Source organism: Ovis aries, chromosome 16 (genome assembly GCF_016772045.2).
Source record: "Ovis aries strain OAR_USU_Benz2616 breed Rambouillet chromosome 16, ARS-UI_Ramb_v3.0, whole genome shotgun sequence".
Classification (NCBI taxonomy): Eukaryota; Metazoa; Chordata; class Mammalia; order Artiodactyla; family Bovidae; genus Ovis; species Ovis aries.
Genome location: NC_056069.1, coordinates 31568251 through 31590536, shown reverse-complemented (window position 1 = coordinate 31590536; position 22286 = coordinate 31568251). Strand labels below are relative to the sequence as shown.

Here is a 22286-nt window from a genome sequence, read left to right as displayed (position 1 = left end):
AAACAACAATATTAACTACAAAGCTCTTGACAACAGAAAAGTGATTAACTGCATGGTGCATCCTGGATAGGGTCAGTGGAAGGACAGGAGGAATTGCATGGGCCCAGGATGGTGTCAGTTGTGCTAAGAGTCATTCAGAATTAACTGGTAACTTGCTTAGTAACACATCCTTAATTGGTTGCATTTCCTTTCCTCTCTCACTTTCTCATTCTTCTACCACTGTTTGCTGGGTACAGCTGTACCATTCCTCATCAACTGTTTGCAACTGAATCACTACCTCATGATCTGCTTCGGAACCCAAACTGAGACAACCACATGGAGAGGTCTTGTAGGCAGGTGTATATATGAACCTGGGATCACCAAGGAAATGATTGTAGAGACGGTCAAGGACTAAGCCTTCAGGTGTCCAACATTTAGAGGCTGGGCAGATGAAAAGAACACAGCAAACGAACCTTAGAAGAAGTGGCAAGAGGTAGGAGGAAAACCAAGAGTGCATGTTTTCTCAGAAACTCAGTGCAAAGATGTTCTAGGAGGAAGGATGAGCCTGAGAACTGGCCATTGTTTTTAGCAACTTGGAGGTCATCGGTGGCCCTGAGAAGAGCATTTTTAGTAGCATTATCTCTTAGGCTGAAGATATAACGGGGGTGGGACTTCCCTGGTGGTCCAGGGGTTAAGAATCTGCCTAGTAATACAGTGACACGAGTTTGATCCCTGGTTGGGGAACTAAGACCCCACGTGCTGAGGGGCACCTAAGGCAGCATGCCACAACTAGAAAAGCACGTGCCCCCGAGTGCCGCAACTAAGATTTATTTGGCAACTCAGCCAAATAAATAGATAAATTAAAAATACATATATAGTGGGAGGACTGGAGGCAGTGACATAGGACCAGCTCTTTAAGGGAGCTTTTCTATACAGAGAATGAGAAAAAGAGGTCTAATGCTGAAGGGGGAAGTGAGGTCAAGAGAGGCTTTTCTGCGACTTCTCAAAAACTTTTAAAGGTGTTCAGTGTACATAAATACACAAGCGAAGTTTTAAAATCTGAAATATTCAGTTAAATGAATTTTCCAAACTAAAAACAACCTATATAACCACCACCAAGTTCAAGAGAAAACATCCCCAGTACTTCAGAGGCTCCCCATCCCCGCTTCTATTTATTACATCCACACATATAACTGGGCTTTCCTGGTGGCTCAGTGGTAAAGAATCCCACCTGCCAATGCAAGAGACCTAGGTTTGATCCCTGGGTCGGGAAGATCCCCTGGGGAAGGAAATGGCAACCCACTCCAGTATGCTTGCCTGGGAAATACCATGGACAGAGGAGCCTGGGGGGCTACAATCCATGGGGTCTCAAAAGAGTAGGACACGATATAGCGACTACACAACAAGTGTAACCACTATCCTGACTTTTAACATCACAGATTACCTGTGAAACTATGTAAGTGACCTCATACAGCATGTCTTCTTTTTTGTCTTATTTAATGTGCTCAATATTAAATTTGTGAAAACCGGGGCTTCCCTGGTGGTCCAGTGGTTAGGACCCAGCACCCTCACTGCCAGGGCCCCTAGTGCAATCCATGGTGCAAATCACACAGCATAGGCAAAAAGAAAAAAAAAAATTTGGGAAAACCATTCGTATTATTTTGTGTAGTTTAGATGCTTCATTCTTATGCTATAGAGCAGCTCATCTTATGCTATACAGCAGTACGAATATATTATAATTTATGCAATCTACTGTTGATGAACATGAGGACAGTTTCCAATTGGGGGCTACTATGAATAATGTTACTATGAATATTTTAGTACAGTCTTTTGCTAGCATGTATGTATTTTTGTTGGGAAGATTTTCTCATTTTTCTTAGATGGGTAAATAGCATGAATGTATGCAGGTAGAAAAGATTAAGTAGAAAGGTTAAAACTGATGATGCAGGAGAGAAGGAAGAAATTTTGGCTGCCTATTCTTGAGTAGATGAGAGTAGATGGAATCTATTCAACATGTGGAGGCGTCATAGCAGGCTTTAGGAGCAGGGACCATTTATCCAGAGGAACAAAAAGGAAGACAGAGTTTATGAGCACAGATTCAGGTAGGTTGGAAGACTTGAGGAAATTCTCTTCTATTGCTTTCTTTACTCAATAAAATAGAAAGCAAAGTCATTCAGCTATGAGCAAGGAGAGAAAGTATTAAAGAACTGATGGGAGAAAAGAAGCTGTGAAAGTATCATCTAAAAGTGTAGGAGTGAAAAATAAATAAATAAATACAAGTGTAGGAGTGTTATTGGACCAGACAAATAAAGTGTTTGCCAGGAGCATTAAAGATGCACCCGAGGTTACAAATCATGAATTCAAAGTGAGACAAGCCATCATGGTCACTGATGGGTACAGGCAGAGAGTAGGTGAGAGGCTCGGTGTAACCAGGTATGTTTTAGCTGAGTGAACAGGATGAGAGAGAGAGCAGAGATGCTGAGGGAGCACACAAATCCATGCCAACGACAATAAAGATGCTTCTCCAACACATGCCATCATCCTCCCAGTTCCTCAACCCAGAAACCTTGACCTCTTCTTCAACCCGAAACCTTAGCTGAACCCCCAGTCCTACTGACTCCGCCTTCTAAATATCTCACCCTTTCCTAGTTGATTAAGCTGTTGTAATCTGTCTCCCTCATCCGTGTTTATCCACACTGCAGCCAGAAGTGATCTTTTAGAAAATGCAAGCCTGGTCGTGTAAGCTAGCTCTCTGCTTGAAACTTTCTAGTGGTTTCTTTTGGTTACCAGAGGGAAGGGTTGGGGGCAGAGGAGATAGTTAGGGAGTCTGAAATTGACACTGCTATATTTAAAATGGGTAAGTAACAAGGCCTTACTGTGTAGCACAGGGAACTCTGCTCAATATTATGTAACAACCTAAATGGGAAAAGAATTTGAAAAAGAATGGTATATGTATAACTGAAATCACTTTGCTGTTCAGTTGAAACTAACACAACGTTGTTGTTGTTTATCAACTATGTGCTGTGCTGTGCTTAGTCACTCAGTTGCGTCTGAATCTTTGCAACCCCATGGACTGTAGCCCGCCAGGCTTCTCTGCCCATGGGGATTCTCCAGGCAAGAATACTGGAGTGGGTTGCCATGCCCTTTCTCAGGGGATCGTCCCAACCCAGGGATCGAACCTAGGTTTCCCCAGATTCTTTACCATCTGATCAACTATACTCTAGTATAAAATAAAATAAAGAAAAAAAGAAAAGGAAATTTCCCATGATTTCTCAAAGTCCTTAATCTGAGGTCCAGAATATGACTCAGGGACTTTGGTCCTGACTGACTCTCTGGCTTCATCCTGGCTTATCTTTTCCTTCATTCGCCATGTGCCAGCTCCACTCTCTTCTTTCAGTTCCTCCTGGAGGTGCCTAAGTGGGGGTGCCAACTGGGATGAGGGAGGGAAATATTAAAGCCTTTTTTATATTTGTAATTGCATGGTTTTTAATATCTATGATTACATATATTAACAGTGTATATATTTATAGTTACAGTTCAGTTACAGTTTAGTCACTCAGTCATGTCCAATTCTTTGTGACCCCATGGACTACAGCACACCAGGCCTCCCTGTCCATCACCAACTCCTGGAGTTTACTCAAACTCATGTTCATTGAGTCAGTGATGCCATCCAACCATTTCATCCTCTGTTATCCCCTTCTCCTCTGACAACACGTGGTCCACTGGAGAAGGGAATGGCAAACCACTTCAGTATTCTTGCCTTGAGAACCCCATGAACAGTATGAAAAGGCAAAAAGATATGCTTAAAAATGTTTTATTAGTAAGGGAAGCTAATCAAAAAAGTGTATAGACCAGTCCCCTAAGGTGTCAGGGGCTTTCCTATCTCAAGGTCTTTTCTCCTATACATCCCTATATACCCCTATATATATATCCACACATATATCTCCTTATTGCTTCTCTCCTACTTTCCTCTAGTTAACACTTAGGCTCCAGGGAAAGTGTTAGAAAGTCTTCCCTGACTCCATGACTCGGGGTGCAGCCCCTTGTGTTCCACTCTACTGCAGCCTGCTCTCTCACCCTCCAAGCTTGCTGTGCTGGACATCTCCCATCTGTTTCCCCAGGTCCATTTTCCACCCTTCATTTTCCACTCTGTCCCAGACTATAGTCCTCTAGGTTCCAGCTGGGTTTGGTTTGTAGGGAGATCTTGCAGGGGATCAAAGGAAGGAGAGCAAGAGTCTGAGCTCTGTCCCCCCAGCCTGACTATGAGGTTGATTCAGGCCAGCTGTACTCTGGAAGAATGGTCGCGGCTCCTCTCAAGGCAGCTGTCTCTACACAGCACTCTCTAGGTTCTAGTATCTTTTCCTTCCCCTTATCTCCTTGGTCCTAAAGACAGATTTTTGGTTGATCCACTCTAGGTTTGAAAAATTTGAATTAGTTGTTGACACTTAATGATTAGAATGATTGCATTACAATTCCGATGTCTCTTGAAAAACATTAGATTTGACAACAGCGAGTCTACATTCCCAATAGTAACAACTGTCTGAAGTTGAGTAACAGCTACCTCTTTGCTCTGAGGCATGTATTCCTCAGGATGCCACAGTCCCCACTACTCCCTGTTGCCTTACAGTAAGCCTGCCACCTTATTTCCACCCTAGCCTCTAGAGACATTTGAGTTTGCAAGTCCTGGTTTAAAGAATGTGTCAGTCTTTTCACTAAATTTGGAGAAAGGGGAGGTTTATCTTTCAAATTTCTCTGCTGCTTTCTTTCTCCTCTCTGCCACTACCCAGAGAGTCCTCTCTCTGCCATTGCTATCATCACCTCCAAAAACACTGCCCTGCTCTTAGGCATCCTCTGCTCCTATCCATTCCCCACACTGCAGCCTGAGTACGCATTCTAAAATGGAAATCAGGGACTTCCCTGATGGTCTAATGATTAAGAATCCACCTTGCAGTTCAGGGGACATAAGATCCCACATGCCTCGGAGCAGCTAAGTCCTCACACCACAACTAGAGAGCCTGCACATTCTAGAGCTTGTGCTCCACGACAAGAGAAGCCTTCAAGCTGCAACTGGAGAAATCCCACTCACTGTAAGGAAGACCCAGTGCAGCCAAAAAAAAATTTTTTTAAAGAATAAAATGGAAATCAGATTATGACAATCCCTTAAAACCTTAAAATGTCTTCCCACATTTTAAGAATAAATATTAAGAATAAAATGTTTTATTCTTCTCTAAAAATAAAGGCAATTTGAAAAAAATTTGAAGTGTAATTAACTTACCATATTATAATGGGCTTCCCTAAAATTATATTACTTTCAGGTATACAACATAGTGATCCAATATTTTTATACAATACAAAATGATCACTATAAGTCATCTGTCACCATATAGAGTTATTATAATATTATTGACTATATTCCCTAAACTATATATTACATCCCTGTGACTTTTATTTTATAACTGGAAGTTTGTACCTCTTAATCTATCCTTGTCGTTTGAAAATGAAAAGCACAGCCTAAAAGTTGAGAATTATCTTTTATTCAGCAGGCAAAACTGAGGACTTAAGCGGGGAACACAGTCTCTCGGATATCTCTGAGAGATTACTCTGAAGAGGTATAAGAGGAACCAGAATATATAGGAGTTCTTGCAACAGAGACCAGGTAGTCAGAAGTCCAAGAGATTACTGTTAAAGAAAACCAGATATCCCAAGTTAAGGAATTCAGCACTTTTCTATGTCTGGGAAGATGCAAGAGTCTGGACTCATTGAAACCATTCCTGGGATATGCACCTCAGCTAATGGAGCCAATATCCTGTGCTTTCTCCTCCTGAGTCTGCTTGGGTGCAGGGGGCTGGGGTTGCGGATGGGGGTGACTGCCGGGCTGACTGCTTGATGGCTGGCATCCTATTTCCATCCCCAGTTCCCTCAGGGCTCATCTTCAGTGGCTGTAATGTGAAGGCTTGATGGCTGCAACATTCTTTGTTTACTGATAAATCAGGCAACATTTTTTTTTCACATATAACCTATTTCTTCATTTCCTTCCTCCAAAGCTATATTTCTTTCTTTCTTTCTAAAAATATTTCTTTATTTGGCTGCATGAGGCTTTAGTTGCAGCATGTGGGATCTTTTGTTGAAGTGCACAGGCTTCTCTCTAGTAGTCTTGACAGGGCATGGGGCGGGCTGGCTTAGTTGCCCTGAGGCACATGGGGGTCTTAGTTCCCCAACCAGGACTCGAATTTCCCCTGCATTGGAAGGCAGATTCTTAACCACTGGACCACCAGGGAAGACCCAAGGCTACATTTCTTTCTTTTTTTTTAAAATTTAAATTTATTTATTTTAATTGGAGGCTAATTACTTTACAATATTGTATTGGTTCCAAGGGTACATTTCTTGTAATAACTTCTAAGGCTCTGGGTCATGTGACACCTGCCTACTGCTCCGGGCTGGTTAGTGACTCCTTCCCCTCCACCTCCACCCACTTCAGTTCTCAATGTCCAACATAGTGGGATCTTCAAACACAAACAGGACATCTTGCCCAGACCTGGCACACTGTCCCCTTCCCATGGCCAGGTATTGGGCCTCCTTCCTCACCTCCTGGTCACAGGGTGTATCACTTCTTAATGGGGAGCTGTCTGTTCTCCCATCCGCACCCCTTCCTAACACACGCCACAGTGTAATAAGGTTTTTCTCAAAGTTCCTCTGTCTCACATGTCTGTCTTCTTCACCATCTGGAACACAGTAGGTACTGCCGGAACATTTGTTGAAGGGGTGGACTTAGAGACCTAGTTCTTCGTGGAACTGCGATTTCTACCACTTAGTGGCAATCCAGAACACCAGGGATTTTAAAATGTTTCCTGTGATTATACATTAGTGTTAGAGGAGGCATGGCTAGAATCTGATTTAACACAAAGTGGAGGAAGCAGGTTGGGACTAGAGTGAGCAGGCATAGGGTGTAGAATTTCAGGAAGGGCTTCCCCTCACAGCTCCTCTCTTGCCTCACTCTGACCCCGACCCTGGGAGGGCAGCCTCTGCTCACAACCACTCAGGTATACAATTGAAAAACCAAAGCTAGGATGGTGGTAAAGGGCGGGTTGAGATAGCCGCCTGACCTGCAGGCAGTGCGAGGAGCGAGAGTGCCGATCCCGGGCGGGAGGGGGCGGTAGAGAAGGGCCCGCACCTGAACTGAAGCTGGGCGGGCGCTGGGAGGACCGGGCGGAGTGGCGGCTTCTCCTACCAGCAAGCTGCCAGACTGAAGGACGAAATTCACTACTCTAGCCCTTAAAACGGAGAAGGCAATGGCACCCCACTTCAGTACTCTTGCCTGGAAAATCCATGGACGGCGGAGCCTGGTGGGCTGCCGTCTGTGGGGTCGCACAGAGTCGGACACGACTGAAGCGACTTAGCAGCAGCAGCAGCCCTTAAAAACAACAGCTTTGAGAACACAGGAAGGCAAGGCTCCTATTTGACCTACTTGGAAAACAACTGCTTTGAACAACTTTGGCACAGTGCTGTGCTCAGTCGCTCAATCATGTCTGACTGTTTGCGATCTCATGGACTGTAGCCCACCAGGCTCCTCTGTCCATGGAATTCTCCAGGCAAGAATACTGGAGTGGGTTGCCATTTCCTTCTCCAGGGGATCTTCCCAACCCAGAGATCGAACCCAGGTCTCCTGCATTGCAGGCGGATTCTGAGCCTCTAGGGAAGCCCAGGAATACTGAGTGGGTAGCTTATCCCTTCTCCAGGTGATCTGCCCGACCCAGGGATCAGACCCAGGTCTCCTGCATTGTGAGGATGGCTTTATAATTCCAAGTGTACTAAAAAACCATGGAATTGCACACTATGGGTGGATTGTGTGCTGTGAGAATTATAAAAAATAAATGAATAAAATAACAGCTCGCCTAATGGGCTACGCAAAACCAGTTTCTGTTTCAGGTAAACAGCTGCCCGGATTCTTAATCCCAAAGACTGAAGAGTAGGAAAGCCACGACGAGGGAGGGGACCCCTACCCCCACCATCCCCCCCCAACTCTGGGGGCTGGCCGGGGCGGTCAGTCCCTCTGCCTGGAGCATGGCCTGCGGAGGGAGGGCGCGGGAGCCCCCAGGGTTCTGCTCGGTAGAGCCTCCCCCACGATATTGAGATATTGCGGACGCCCTGAGCCAACGTGGGCGCATCAGCCACCGGGAAATTCTGCCCGCTGTCTTCTGGGAGACCTATGACCTACTTTAACAAAACCACTGACACTCTTACTTTAAACTAGCTGCTTCTATTTTCACATGTGTAAGATAGAAGCTCAGCTGGTAGCTCAGCTGGTAAAGAATCCTCCTGCAAAGGAGACCCGGGTTTGATTCCTGGGTTGGGAAGATTCCCCCGGAGAAGGAGTAAGCTACCCACTCCAGTATTCTTGGGCTTTCCTAGTGGCTCAGCGGAGAAGGCACTGGCAACCCACTCCAGTACTCTTGCCTGGAAACTCCCATCGACGGAGGAGCCTGGTGGGCTGTAGTCCATGGGGTGGTGAAGAGTCAGACGTGACAGAACGACTTCACTTTCACTTTTCCCTTTCATGCATTGGAGAAGGAAATGGCAACCCACTCCAGTGCTCTTGCCTGGAGAATCCCAGGGACGGGGGAGACTGGGGGGCTGCCGTCTATGGGGTTGCACAGAGTCAGACACGACTGACGTGACTTAGCAGCAGTGGCTCAGCGTCCACCTGCAATGCAGACCTGGGTTCGATCTCTGGGTTGGGAAGAGCCCCTGGAGAAGGAAATGGCAACCCACTCCAGTATTCTTGCCTGGAGAATTCCATGGACAGAGGAGCCTGGCGGGCTACAGTCCATGAGGTTGCAAACAGTCAGACATGACTGAGTGACTGAGCACAAGCACTGTGTCAAAGTTCTTCAAAGCAGTTGTTTTCCAAGTAGGTCAAATAGGAGCCTTGCCATCCTGTGTTCTCCAAAGATTTCTTGCCTGCAAAATTCTTATCAAAGTCTGGTCCAGTTTGAGCGAAAAAAAAAAAAAAAGAAGTGTCAGTTTTTAGTAGAGATTCATTCATTTTCAAACATTAACCATTTTTAATACATAATTCATTGATGTTAATTATATAATTAATTGTAGGAAAATTAAAAAAAGGAAAACCATCCATGATCCCCCTATTAATAATATAACTATTCTACGCATTTGGTGTATTATCTTGCCAGATTTTTTTCCCTATGCAAATGCATATTTGTGTTTTTCCTCATGTTCTTTGTTTCTAATGTTTATTTATTGGTTGCGCTGAGCCTTTGTCGCTTCATGCAGGCTTTCTGTAGCTGCACTGCACTGGCGTCTCATTGTTGGCTTCTCTTGTTGCAGAGCACAGGCTCCAGAGTGCGGGGTTCAGTAGTTTGGCTCACGGGTCTAGTTGTCCTGCAGCATGTGGGATCTTCCAGGACCAGGGCTCCTACCCATGTACCCTGCGTTGGCAGGAGGATTCTTAACCACTGAACCACCAGGGAAGTCCCCTCACATGTTCTATATTGAATATCTTTCCATGTCCATCAATAGAGATCAACATCATTATTTTAATCACTGCACATAACATTTTGCTAGCTCTGTACCATTGTGGAGATAGGTGAACCACACTTTATTTTAACTATATTTCTCGCTAGACTCCTAAGCTGTTCTCTGTATCACCGAAGTTGTCTTACACAAGCAATCTTGTATATGCATCAGATTATTTAAGATTAACTGCCAAAATGGAAAAAATCTGGGTCAAATGTTCAACCATTTTTAAGGCTCTCAAGATGTAAAACCAAACTACAATCCAGAACCATCTTACCAACTAATCCTCCCACCAGTGGTACCTTGCAGTGCCCATCTCCTCGTGGCTCTCTAACACTTCACCCAAACTGAGCACTGATGTTTTCCATGCTGGTACATGGTGTGCCGGGCACTGACAAAGTCAAATCAGAACACAGCCCAGGCAAGGATGGGGGTAGGAGGAAGAAACAAGTAAGGAGTCATCATTTTCAGGGCAGGGGGCTGAGATTATTGTACAGAGAATACACAGAAATTGGATGTCATCTTCCAAGGACAGGTGTCATAGAAGGCTTCCTGGAAGAGGTTGTTTCTGAGGCTGGCCGTGAAGAATCATCTGTTATTAACCGAGTAAAGATAGGGAAGGAGTGATGAGCCAGATAGAGAAATAAGTCCTGGTGGATGCAGGTAGAGAAGAGATCCCGGGTGTGAATGTAAAAGACCTTTTCAGTGAACTGCAAAGCATCCTGTAACAGACTGAAGGGTACATGGGGAGGTGGGGACCATGGATAGGAATGATGGACAATGAGGCTGAAGGGGTGGCTTGGACCTGATCAAGAGAGTCTCTGTTGGCTATGTAGAAGTGCTTCATCCAGAAAACTGGATAAACCTCACCGAACTGAAACCTCCTTCGGAGGCAGAAGTTGGCATTAAAACCTATACATGGTAGAGTCATACTGATTCCAGGGACCAGCACTGATGTTGAACTCAAAAACTGCTAGGAGCTCTCTGAGCTAGAAACAGCCACTTAACCTCTGTGTCTATTAAAATAAAAATAAAGGGACTAGGTTCCTTCCAGTTCTAAGCAGCTATGAATTCAGGCACATCCTTTGACTTTTTTTCTTTTTTTCCAGAAAAAGTGGCCATTAAGATCCTGGATAAGACCAAGTTAGACCAGAAAACCCAAAGGCTGCTATCCCGTGAAATCTCCAGCATGGAAAAACTGCACCATCCCAACATCATCCGCCTTTATGAGGTCGTGGAGACTCTATCCAAGCTCCACCTGGTGATGGAGTATGCAGGGGGAGGGGAGCTCTTTGGGAAGATCAGCACAGAAGGGAAGTTCTCAGAACCAGAAAGCAAGCTCATCTTCTCTCAGATTGTGTCTGCCGTGAAGCACATGGTGAGCAGGGTGAGGAGGGAGGATCTGGCTCCCATTCCCCGCCAGGATGGAAGCATGGGGCTTCAGTTTACCTTTGTCTAAGCCCACAGTCTCCAAACTTTTTGGCACCGGGGACCAGTTTTGTGAAAGACAAGTTTTCCATGGACCAGGGGGCGGGGTGGGTGGGGGTGGTTTCAGGATGATTCTCATAAGGGGCTTGCAACCTAGATCCCTCCCATGCACTGATCACAGTAAGGTTCGAACTCTTTTGAGTATCTAATGCCCTTGGCAGAGCTCAGGCAGTAACATGAGTGATGGGGAACAGCTGTAAGCACAGGTGAAGCTTCACTTGCTTACCCTCCACTCACTTCCTGCTGTGCAGCCTGGTTCCTAACAGGCCATGGGCCAATACTGGGGGTCGGGGCCCCCTGATCTAAGCATCCCTGAGGGCTTCAGTCCTTTATAAGGGCAGATAGCAGCCCCTTCTCTGAGAGTCAGAGGTCTGGCTGGGATTGTGCTCCTGACCTCCAAAGCGACGCCCAGGGGTCTCAGTTACATGGCAGCCTCCTGGCTTCTGCGGAAGTTGACAGGAGTCACTCTGAGCAGCCAAATGACCGACACCCATTCCCCGGCCACACCTATTCCTCCAAGCCCGTCTTCTGGTACTCAGAGAACTGGCTTCTAGCTGCTTCCTGGCTTTGCTTTCCTTTTGTGTCTAGGATGCCCTCTCCCCTCTTATCACGCCTCACATTCCCGATCTCATCCACACTTCGGGACCCAGCTCAGCTTGAATCTCTCTGTGAAGCCTTCTTCAGTCTGGTCTCAGCCCGCGCTGATCTTCATACCTTTGGTGGCTCTTCTAGTTCTCCTGCCTCTGTGCTCAGCACACTAACATTTGCTTGTGTCTTTCTGATTTTAGTTCTCTGATTATTTCTTTACGTAAATCTGGACTCCTTAAGCACTGTCCCCGATTCTCCTGTGTCCTCTCTATCAACAACCATACTACTGGGCACACAGGAGGAATCAGACTTGCAGTCCTGACCACCACTTGTACCATTTTGTTAGCGCAGAAGGTTTGGCCATCTTCTTTGCTCAGCTCTCAGTGTAACTGGCAGGAAGAGACACTTGTCTGGGATCTGTGTTAGCTGAGAAGCTGTATCTAGTGTGCTCTTCTGCTTGGATGTCGTGAGATAAGAACTGGGATCAGTGAGCTCCTGGCCAAATTATTAGCAGGTTGGAGGAGCCTCATCTTTGGGGTCGCACAGAGTTGGACACGACTGAAGCGACTTAGCAGCAGCAGCAGCAGTGCTCTAGGGACCCCGAGATCACACTTAGGAGGGAGAGGGGGAAGAAAAAAAAGTGAAGAAGGGAGAACCTAAGCCTGATAGTGGTGGCTGTGGTACCACTGATTGTCACCTAAGTGACTGCTGGGGTGGACTTTCCCCAGGCTGAGAACTAAGCCAGACCTATACCACGCATAATGCTGAAGCTGAAGCTCCAATACTTTGGCCATCTGATGCGAACAGCCAACTCATTGGAAAAGACCCTGAAGCTTGGAAAGTTTAAGGGCAGGAGAAGGGGACGACAGAGGATGAAATGGTTGGATGGCATCACTGACTCAATGGACATGAGTTTGAACAAATTCTGGGAGACAGTGAAGGACGGGGAAGTCTGGAGTGCTGCAGTCCATGGAGTCATGAAGAGTCAGATATAACTGAGCAACTGAACAACATACACCAAGCAGTGGAGCAGGTGGTCAGGGTCTTCCACATTCTACTCAGAAAGAGATCTGGCAGGAGAGCAGAGAGGATCCAGCAGTCGAGAATGCAGACTGAGCCCTCTGAGGCTCTATACCAGGACTTTCTCCAGCCCTCGGGTCTCCAAAAAGAGAGGATGACAGGCATAGATCTGGATTTTATTGGGTTTGCTTGCTGTATGCCAGGACCATGCTGAACACTGCAGATACAGCATCACGTTCGGTTCTCACAAGAGCTTTGTGTGTGTGTTAGTTGCTCAGTCTTGTACGACTCTTTGCCACCCCATGGGGTGTAACCCACCAGGCTCCTCAGTCCATGGGATTTTCCAGACAAGAATACTGAGTGGGTTGCCATGTCCTTCTCCAGGGGATCTTCCTGACCCAGGGATCGAACCTGGGTCTCCTGCATTGCTGGCAGACTCTACCATTTGAGCTACCAGGGAAGCCCATACAAGAGCCTTAGGAGGTGGTCCTCAGTGTTCTGTTTTACAAAGAAGAAAGCTGACACTCACATACACAACTGGCATAGTTGAACCTAGAATTAATAAAAATGTCAGGCTCCGAAGCTTGGACTCTTACCCCAGAAGGTCCATCTGGAAATGTTAAACCATTTCCCAAGTGCCCTTGGCATTAAATTGGTCAAGAGTCTTCAAGGTTGTCTGAATCCAGAATGCAAGAGTGGGATGGGATCTGCTGCCAGAAACTTGTCCACTATAAATTTCTCCCTTCTACTGAATTGTATAAAATTAGAGGAGCCCATCCAAAGGAGCAGGGGTAGCGGGTTGGAGGAGGGCTTTTTCTTCTTGAGGTTGGCCCTAGTCGAGAGATTGCTCAGCCAGGAAAACCCACATATGATCTCAGAGGGGAAGGATTACTGTTTCATTGTGTTTCACAAGATCTAGGTCTTTCTCTTTCTCTCTCTCTTTAGTCACTAAGTCTTGTCTGACTCCTGCTAGACTCATCTGTCCATGGGACTCTTCAGGCAAGAATACTGAAGTGGGTTGCCATTTCCTTCTCCAGGGGATCTTCCTGACCCAGGAATCGAACCCAGGTCTCCTGCATTGCAGGCAGATTTTTTACCAACTGAGCTAGGAGGGAAGCCCATCTGGGCCTTACTTTTGGCATTAATTCCTAGGGCCACGTGGGGGACAGACTCCAGCCTTGACTCCACAGAACAGAACCTTTGGTCTGCTTGGAGGGTACAGGTGTTACATTTGGCTAAAGGTTATGCCAGGGCAGCTTGCAAGGTCTGAGATCTGACATGACTTCAGTTGATCTCCATTGAATTTCTGTTGTTATGCCAACATCACCTCACTGTTTCGGAGCAACTACTGCATCTTTAATGTTGGTTTTTACTTTGAGAATGATGACTTTCCCTCCTTTGTCTTTTTCCACAGCATGAAAACCAAATTATTCACAGAGATCTGAAAGCAGAAAATGTGTTCTATACCAATAATACTTGTGTGAAGGTGGGCGACTTTGGATTCAGTACAGTCAGTAAAAAAGGTGAAATGCTGAACACTTTCTGTGGGTCTCCACCCTACGCGGCGCCTGAACTTTTTCGAGATGAGCACTATGTCGGCGTTTATGTGGACATCTGGGCCTTGGGGGTGCTTCTCTACTTCATGGTGACTGGTACCATGCCATTTCGGGCAGAGACCGTGGCCAAACTGAAGAAGAGCATCCTGGAAGGCACCTACAGCGTGCCTCCACACGTGTCAGAGCCCTGCCTCCGCCTCATACGGGGAGTCCTCCAGCCAGTACCCGCAGAGAGGTACGGAATCGACTCCATCATGAACAATGAGTGGATGCAAGGGGTGCCGTACCCCACCCCTTTGGAGCCTTTCCAGCTAGATCCCAAACATTTGTCAGAGACCAGCAGCCTCAAAGAAGAAGAAAATGAGGTCAAAAGCACTTTAGAACACTTGGGCATTACGGAAGAGCACATTCGCAATAACCAAGGGAGAGATGCCCGAAGCTCCATCACAGGGGTCTATCGAATTATTTTGCATAGAGTCCAAAAGAAAAAGGCTTTGGAAAGTGTTCCAATAATGATACTACCAGACCCTAAAGACAAGGACCTAAAGAAAGGATCTCGTGTCTATAGAGGCATAAGACACACATCCAAATTTTGTTCAATTTTATAAATCGCATTAGATTGCTGGTAATTAACTAAGATCGTTGTTGCTGCTTTAAAATTTTTTTCACCAACTTGAGTGGAGACTTTTTATAATTTTTAAATAAATTTAAATTTAAGATATGCATTTCCCCCTGCCCCTCCCAAACGTTTGTTAGCTCAGATTCTAGCTTGGTTTGCAATCTTGTTTTGTTCTCAAACTCTAGCCTTCATTCAGTTAATTGAGGAATATTTACACAGTGCCAACCATGTGCTATGCACAATTTAAGGTGCTGCAAAATACGATGGCCAAGCAATCCAGGGTACTGTGTTCAGATAGCAGGATCCCCTAGAGGCGTGGGTTTGAATCCCACTGCTGAATGAATTTCCCAGCTAGCTCCATGGTAAAGAAGCTGTCTGTCAATGCAGGAGACACAAGAGACATGGGCTCAATCCCTGGGTTGGGAAGATCCCCTGGAGGAGGAAATGGGCAACCCACTCCAGTATCATTGCCCAGAGGATCCCCACGGACAGAGGAGCCTGGTGGGCTGCAATCCATGGGATCGCAAAGAGTCAGACAGGACTGAGCAGACACATTGCGTTACATTACCATATACCAGGCACTGTTCAAGATCCTGCAAAATCAAAAATAGGCCAAGTCCTTCCTCTCCTGTGTGGGATAGTCTTGTGCTGAACAAAGGTACTAACAACAGCAACAACATTTTCTAAAATATCAGATAGTAATAGATGCTACGCAGATAATTCAAATACAGTAATCTGATATTAGAGGCTTGCCACCTTGTATGTTGGGGAAGTCTGGTTTGAGTAGCCGACGATCTGAGATCTGAATGAGAGCAGGAGTGACTCTTGGAAAACCAGCCGTGAGCATTCCAAGCAACGAAGGGTTTGAGACGGGGTTCCTTCCGAACAGAGCCTAGGACAGAGGCTCCATGTAGAGTGATTGATTTGGGAAGTGATCCTAGAGAGCAGGAAGGAGGGTAGAGGCGAGAAGCAGGGAGGATCATTACAGGGTGGCCCGTGCTCCAGGTGACTGTCACCCAGTCCTGTAGGATGCTCTGAGGAGCCTTATGAAACACATCTGAGGAGTCTGCCCAGGGTACTCAAAGGTAAAGTGTCTATCCAGCAGCTCCATGGGCCCCACGATGCCACCTGCACCTCCAGATTGTGATGAGTGAGGGCCATGAGGATTCCTCATACTTCTCATGCCTTAGAGCCAGGGCAATCCCAAGGCAGGAAGTAAGAGGTACATACAGTTGGCCCTGGGACAAGATGCGGTCAAGTAGGGGCGATGTGAAGCCACCCAGCTTGCCCTAGTGGTTGCTGCATTAGTGGCTGGAGAAGGAAGTGTGGCTGAAAGGATCTGAAATCTGTGGTCGGACACAGCCCACCCCCAGCCCTCCTCACATTCTTCCTCCATTAAGTCTGATCCATTGCTGTCAGTCTCCTTCATGGGGTGAGAGCTAGAAGGACTTAATGCAGTAGGATTAGTCAAATAAGTCCCAGGGGTGATTCTCAAGTTCCAGGTCACCAGACCACCCAGAAGCTGTGTTAAAACAGACTGTGAGGCCCTGCCCCCAGTTTTGGAGTCAGAAGTGAAAGTGTTAGTTGCTCAGTCAGTTCAGGTGAGTCACTCAATCGTGTCCAACTCTTTGTGACCCCATGGACTGCAGAACGCCAGGCTTCCCTGTCCATTACCAACTGCCGGAGGTTGCTCAAACTCATGTCCATTGTCAGTGATGCCATCCAACCATCTCATCCTCTGTCTTCCCCTTCTCCTCCTGCCTTTAATCTTTCCCAGCATCACAGTCTTCTCCAATGAGTCAGTTCTTCACATCAGGTAGCCAAAGTATGGAAATACAAATTCTTCAAGAGGGTCCTTGACTGTCATGGTGAGTGAGTGAAAGTCGCTCAGTCATTTCCAACTCTTTGTGACCCAATGGACTATACAGTCCATGGAATTCTCCAGGGCAGAATACTGGAGTGGGTAGCCTTTCCCTTCTTCAGGGGATCTTCCTGACCCAGGAATCTAACCAGGGTCTCCTGCATTGGAGGCGAATTCTTTACCGACTGAGCTATCAGAGACTGTCATGGTAAGAAAAATCAATTCTACTTCCATCCAATGGTGCCCAGACTTGTATATTTTAACAGCAAGGAACATATATTTATGAGCCAGTGTTAAAGCATGTATACGGAATCCTGGAGGTCAGCACCTCAGCCCTGCAGGATGTTGTCCTGCCCCATCGCTCTGTCCGTGCTGGCTGCTTCTGCTGCTGAGGTACTTAGTAAGAGAAGTACATCCCATGGTCATGTGCCCATTGCCCCCACTGCTTTTACCAAAGATGTGGTATTTGAGGCAATGGCATGTAATATACATGATAATGGATCAGGTATTCTCTCGGACCTCGCATGACGGTCTTGGAGGATTCACTGAAGACAGGAAAGGTGAACCTATATCCTGTGTAGATGTCAGCTCTGTGAGGATGAATCATTGCTTTGTCTGTCTGAATGTATGACTCTGTGGATCTGATAATGCTCAGCTCACGAGATCTGCTTGGTCCCTTGGTGACCCATAATCAGGTGCTCAGTCTCTCCTAGGGCCCAGAAACATGCTGAGAGCCTGAGGAGTTCTGTTGCAGAAAGCGTGGCCTCACTCCTGGATCCTGCAGGGCTGTGCTATAACCTTCTGCAGGGGTGGCCAAACAACACACCATGTTCTTAAGCACCACTTAGACAGTCAGAGTAGCAATGCAGTTTGCACTGAAGCCTGAAACTACTGTAGGTCCTTTTTCTGTGGCATCCACTTGAAACCAGCAGTCCTGATAAATGGTTGGAGGAATATATCAGGTACAATATGTGTATTTCCAAAACCCAGAGAGGCCTACTAAACCCTGTGTCTCTATCTCAGTGATAAAGGGTACAAGGTGCAACATACAGAGATGTGCCTCAAGTCACTGGTCCTCTACACACTTCATCAGTGTGGCCTGGCCCCTGCATTTTCATAGAACATCACCCACACTCTGACACACACAAGTCTTAGTACGGCCTCTGGAGGACTCGCTACTTTCTGATGCTACATCCGTCTAGAATGCTGTTGCATGGACCAGCATAAAGTGCTGCAGAGCATCAAGATGATGAGGGTCCTTTTAGACTATCTTGTGATGTAGAGCAGATTTCACATTGCCTCAGGGCAACAGGATACGTGAGAATATCTATCCCAGAAAAGTATGAACTGCTTTTTAATTTTAAATTTATTTAATTGAAGGCGAATTGCTTTACAGAATTGTGTTGGTTTCTGCCAAACATCAACATAAATCAGCCTTAGGAATACACATGTCCCCTTCCTCTTGAACCTGCTTGCCACCTTCCTCCCATCCCACCCCTCTAGGTAGTTACAGAGTGCCGGTTTGAGTTTCCTGAGTCATACAGCAAATTCCCATTGGTTATCTATTTTACATATGGTAATGTAAAGTTTCCATGTTACTGTCTCCATATGTCCTAACCTCTCCTCCCCAACCCCTGCCCCCGGTGTCCATAAGTCTGTTCTGTATGTCTGTGAACTGCTTTAATCCTCCCTTTTGATGTAAAATGAGAATGATAATTTCCCCCCAAATAGCTGCATATCAGTGTGAGAGTCTTTGTGTAAAATTCACATCCAGCGGAAACTGAGACTAACAGCGGTCCACTGTCATCCTTCATTAGCCATCTGCTCTCTTTAGGAGTCTGATGAGTAAAGTAAGTTAACGAGGTTATGATGGAACCCATTACCTTTGGGTTCTTTATTATTCTCCGATGGTGACACTGATGGATGCGCTTCCTCATGTGGTTACTTACGAGTTATTAACATGGCTGAGGAGATGACATACTTTCAGAGGTCTCCATGTGGTGCCTCCTCTCAAAATGGTTCTTACTCCACAGGTCAGGGGTCTAAATGTGTTTATGCCAAATAGGTACTTGGAGACAAAGAAAAGGACCCCAAGATGAGACCCCCAGTGTGGGAGAGACTTTGGCCAGAGCTCCAGCCACCACCTGGTCTCCACAGGTCTCCATCCCCTCTGTCTACACATAGGGCTGTAATGGTACTTGGGGTTCTCTGGTGTCCAGTTCACACCTTTTATCCAACAGGCCTTAAACATCCTATACATATCATATACACTTGTAGCAGGGCCTTTCCTCACGGAATCTTGGCTCCCCCCTCACTGTGCACTGGATCTGTAAATTAGCTCAGATCTGGAATCATAATTTTCTTATTGTGACAGGCTACACCAGCCTACTGCTCACAGCTTGCCTCTTTTCTTTCCTTTCTGGTTATACAAGTCAAGTAACACTCTACAAATTGTCACTCAACTCTGATCTGTTAGCCATTGTCCCAAAGCCCTGCAAACCAAGCACCCTGACTCCCACTCTAGCCTCAGTGCCCAAGTTACTATGTCTACCTCGCCTCTGACATTCAAGTAATGCTACATGGCCTCTGCCACTCTGGAATCCCATGCATGCCCTGTTTCACGATGGCACTTCCTACTCTCATCCCTGCCTGCAGGGGTCGGTCGTCACTGAGCTTGTGGGAATTGGGGTGCCCCTCCCCACTGCAGTCTTTGTTGCCTGTGTAAAGGCAGTGTCCTGGGATCTTAGGTGGTTCTTCAGACTCACATAATGAATCCATTCTAACAGTCACACTTCTTGGAACTTTCTGAGCCTTTCCTTAATTGTATAGCACAGCAGTTCCACCATCTCCACCTCACTGGTATGCCAGACTCACATCCAAACCTCAGTAGCCATCCCAGCAGTGATATCAGGGCCAGCTTCAGGTGACGTTCACCTCACAGGGACAGGCTCCCATGATAAACCCTGTCATCCTGCCTCAACCTCCATCCCCAGCTCACTCCCTTCAGAGTCCACTCGCACACATTCCCCTCTGGTTCCTGACGGTAGCATATTAGCCAGCTTCTGTAATTCCCTCAGTGTCTAGGTGCTTTCTCCCTGACAGAGGTTGTATTTCTCTGCTCAGATTATGTTGAGACAGGACCAGTTCCTTGTCTGGAGAATAAGGGTGTTGGAAGAACATCTTGAGGAGGTCAAGCATCCTCGGGTGTTGGTCTCACCAGCGGTATTGGCAGGCTGTTCAGGAAAGGAAGTACGAGCTGCTCCTTCCAGCCCCACACTTGCGGGATCCTGGTCTTCAGCATTTGCAGGCTCTTCTACACTGTTTGCCCTGCCTTGTCCTACTCTTGCTATTGAGGTTACGACTTTGATAAGGAATGGTCAAGGCTGAGTATTTCATTTCCTTTGCAGCTCAGCCTGCCTTACAGTAGACCTGGTGCCTGTTTTATGTAGTTTTCTCTCTGCTGCAGGAGAGAAGCTCTCCTTAACTCTCACTTCAAATGCCCGTGGGCTTTCAGTATACCTTGAGCTGATGTTTGTCGTTGTTCAGTCTCCCAGTCATGTCTGACTCCTTGTGACCCCATGGACTGCAGCACGCCAGTCTTTCCTGTCCTTTACTATCTCCTGGAGCTTGCTCAAACTCAGGTCCATGGAGTCAATGATGCCATCCAACCATCTCATCCTGCACCCCGCCCCCCATTTCCTCCTGCCCTCAACCTTGAGCTGACAGTTGACTTAAACCTGTCACTGCCCACCACAACCCCCGACAAGTTTCCAAAACAGTTAAAAGCTAGCCAAATCCAGAGACTTTATCATTGCCCCATCCCATCAGGTGCCACAGGTGCCACAGGATCCAGTATTTCACCTTCCATCTATACCTATGGACCACAGGCTCAGCAGGAAATCGTGCTGCTCCTGCAAGCCAGGGTTCTCAGCACCCTGCTTCCCAACAGCACATTAGCATTCTATTGACAGTGCTGTGAGACGGAAGTCCATCATGTGTCTCTTTGGGCTATGATCCAGGTGGCATCAGGCCTGGTTCCTCATCAGGGGAGCACCCACCGCCTTGCTTTTACCTGCTCCTAGAGGTAGCCCATATGCCTTGGCTCATGATCTCCTTTCCCCATTTTCAAAGTTAGCAATGGGCTTTCTCTTTGGTCATCCTTTTATAGTCACATCTCATTCAGACTACAGCGCAGAAAGGTTCTCTGCTTTTAAGGGACCCTGTGATTATGTTGGGCCTATCTGGACAATCTAGGATTTCTCCCCATTACAAGGTCCTCAACCTGGATCACTTCTGGTTTTGCCATGTAAGGTTACATATTCTTAGGTTCCCAGAGGCAGAGATCTTTGGCTGGGGGATGGGAACCATTCTGCCTACTGCAAACAGCAGTGGGGTTTTTGCCATGACTGTCAGTAAACCAGCTGCAGCCATCTATCCTGAGAGTCGGGCTGTTCTGGGTACCAACTGTATTAGCCTGGCTTCTCCAAAAGAACAGAGCCTGAGACAGAGGCTTCCGTGTAAGTCATTCATTTGGGAAATGTTCCTACAATGCAGGAATGAAATATAAAAGAGGCAAGCCAATAAAAGGATGTATTGCCAAACTGGCTGAAGTGAAGTGAAGTGAAAGTCACTCAGTCATGTCTGACTCTTTGCGACCCCATGGACTATATAGTCCCTGGAATTCTCTAGGCCAGAATACTGGAGTGGGTAGCCTTTCCCTTCTCCAGGGGATCTTCCCAACCCAGGAATCGAAGCCAGGTCTCCCACATCGCGGGCAGATTCTTTACCAGCTAAGCCACAAGGGAAGCACAAGAATACTGGAATAGGTAGCCTATCCCTTCTCCAGGGGATCTTTCCGACCCAGGATTGAACCAGGGTCTCCTGCATTGCAGGCAGATTCTTTACCAACAGAGCTATCAGGCAACTGGTAGTTCAGCGGAGGAACCACCAGTCCGGAAGGCTTCCCTGCCCAGGTGAGGGGAAGGAGGAAGCATTTCTCGACCAACAAGTAAGGGCCCACTGTTGTCAAGAGTGGCCCTGTGGGAACTTAACCTCTCTATACTTCTGGGCCATGAAATTATGAGTTCCAACGACCTCTGTGTGGACTTTGTATCACAATGAGACCAAAATGAGGGGTGTGCAGCAGGAATCCCAAGAGAGGTACCATCATATTCTCTGAGATCCCAGTCAGAGGCCACATGGACATAGCTGTCACAAGTGTGACTGCTGTAGAAGGAAGGGCAAAGGAGGCCTGAAGTGGGGCCCACAGATTGAAGGCTCTAAGGCTGGAGTAAGTGAAGTGAAAGTGTTACTCGCTCAGTCATGTCCAACTCTTTGCAACCCCATGGACTGGAACCTGCCAGGCTCCTCTGCCTATGGAATTCTCCAGGCAAGAATACTGAAGTGGGTAGCCCTTCCCTTCTCCAGGGGATCTTCCTGACCCAGGGACCGAACCTGGGTCTCCTGCATTACAGTTAGATTCTTTACCATCTGAGCCATCAGGGATGCCCAGGGTGGAATAAATTTGGCATATCTGAGGAGCAGAGAAGGCAGGGGCAATAAAAACACAGGAGGCCTTAGTGGTACTGAGTAGGCAGTGGCCGGATGCCTCAGGACTTGGCAAGTTTGAATAAAGAAATCTGAT

At 46.8% G+C, this 22286-nt stretch overlaps 1 protein-coding gene across 1 annotated transcript in view; it reads left to right on the top strand.

Moving 5' to 3' along the window:
- NIM1K (NIM1 serine/threonine protein kinase) overlaps nt 1–14883 on the top strand; it is a 76138-nt gene extending 61255 nt beyond the window's left edge. The window contains exons 3-4 of the mRNA XM_027980088.3: nt 10620–10888; nt 14021–14883. Coding sequence (XP_027835889.1) covers nt 10620–10888; nt 14021–14770 — 1019 coding nt within the window. The 3' untranslated portion in view covers nt 14771–14883. The remainder of the gene's footprint in view (nt 1–10619; nt 10889–14020) is intronic.
- Nucleotides 14884–22286: the final 7403 nt, after the last annotated feature.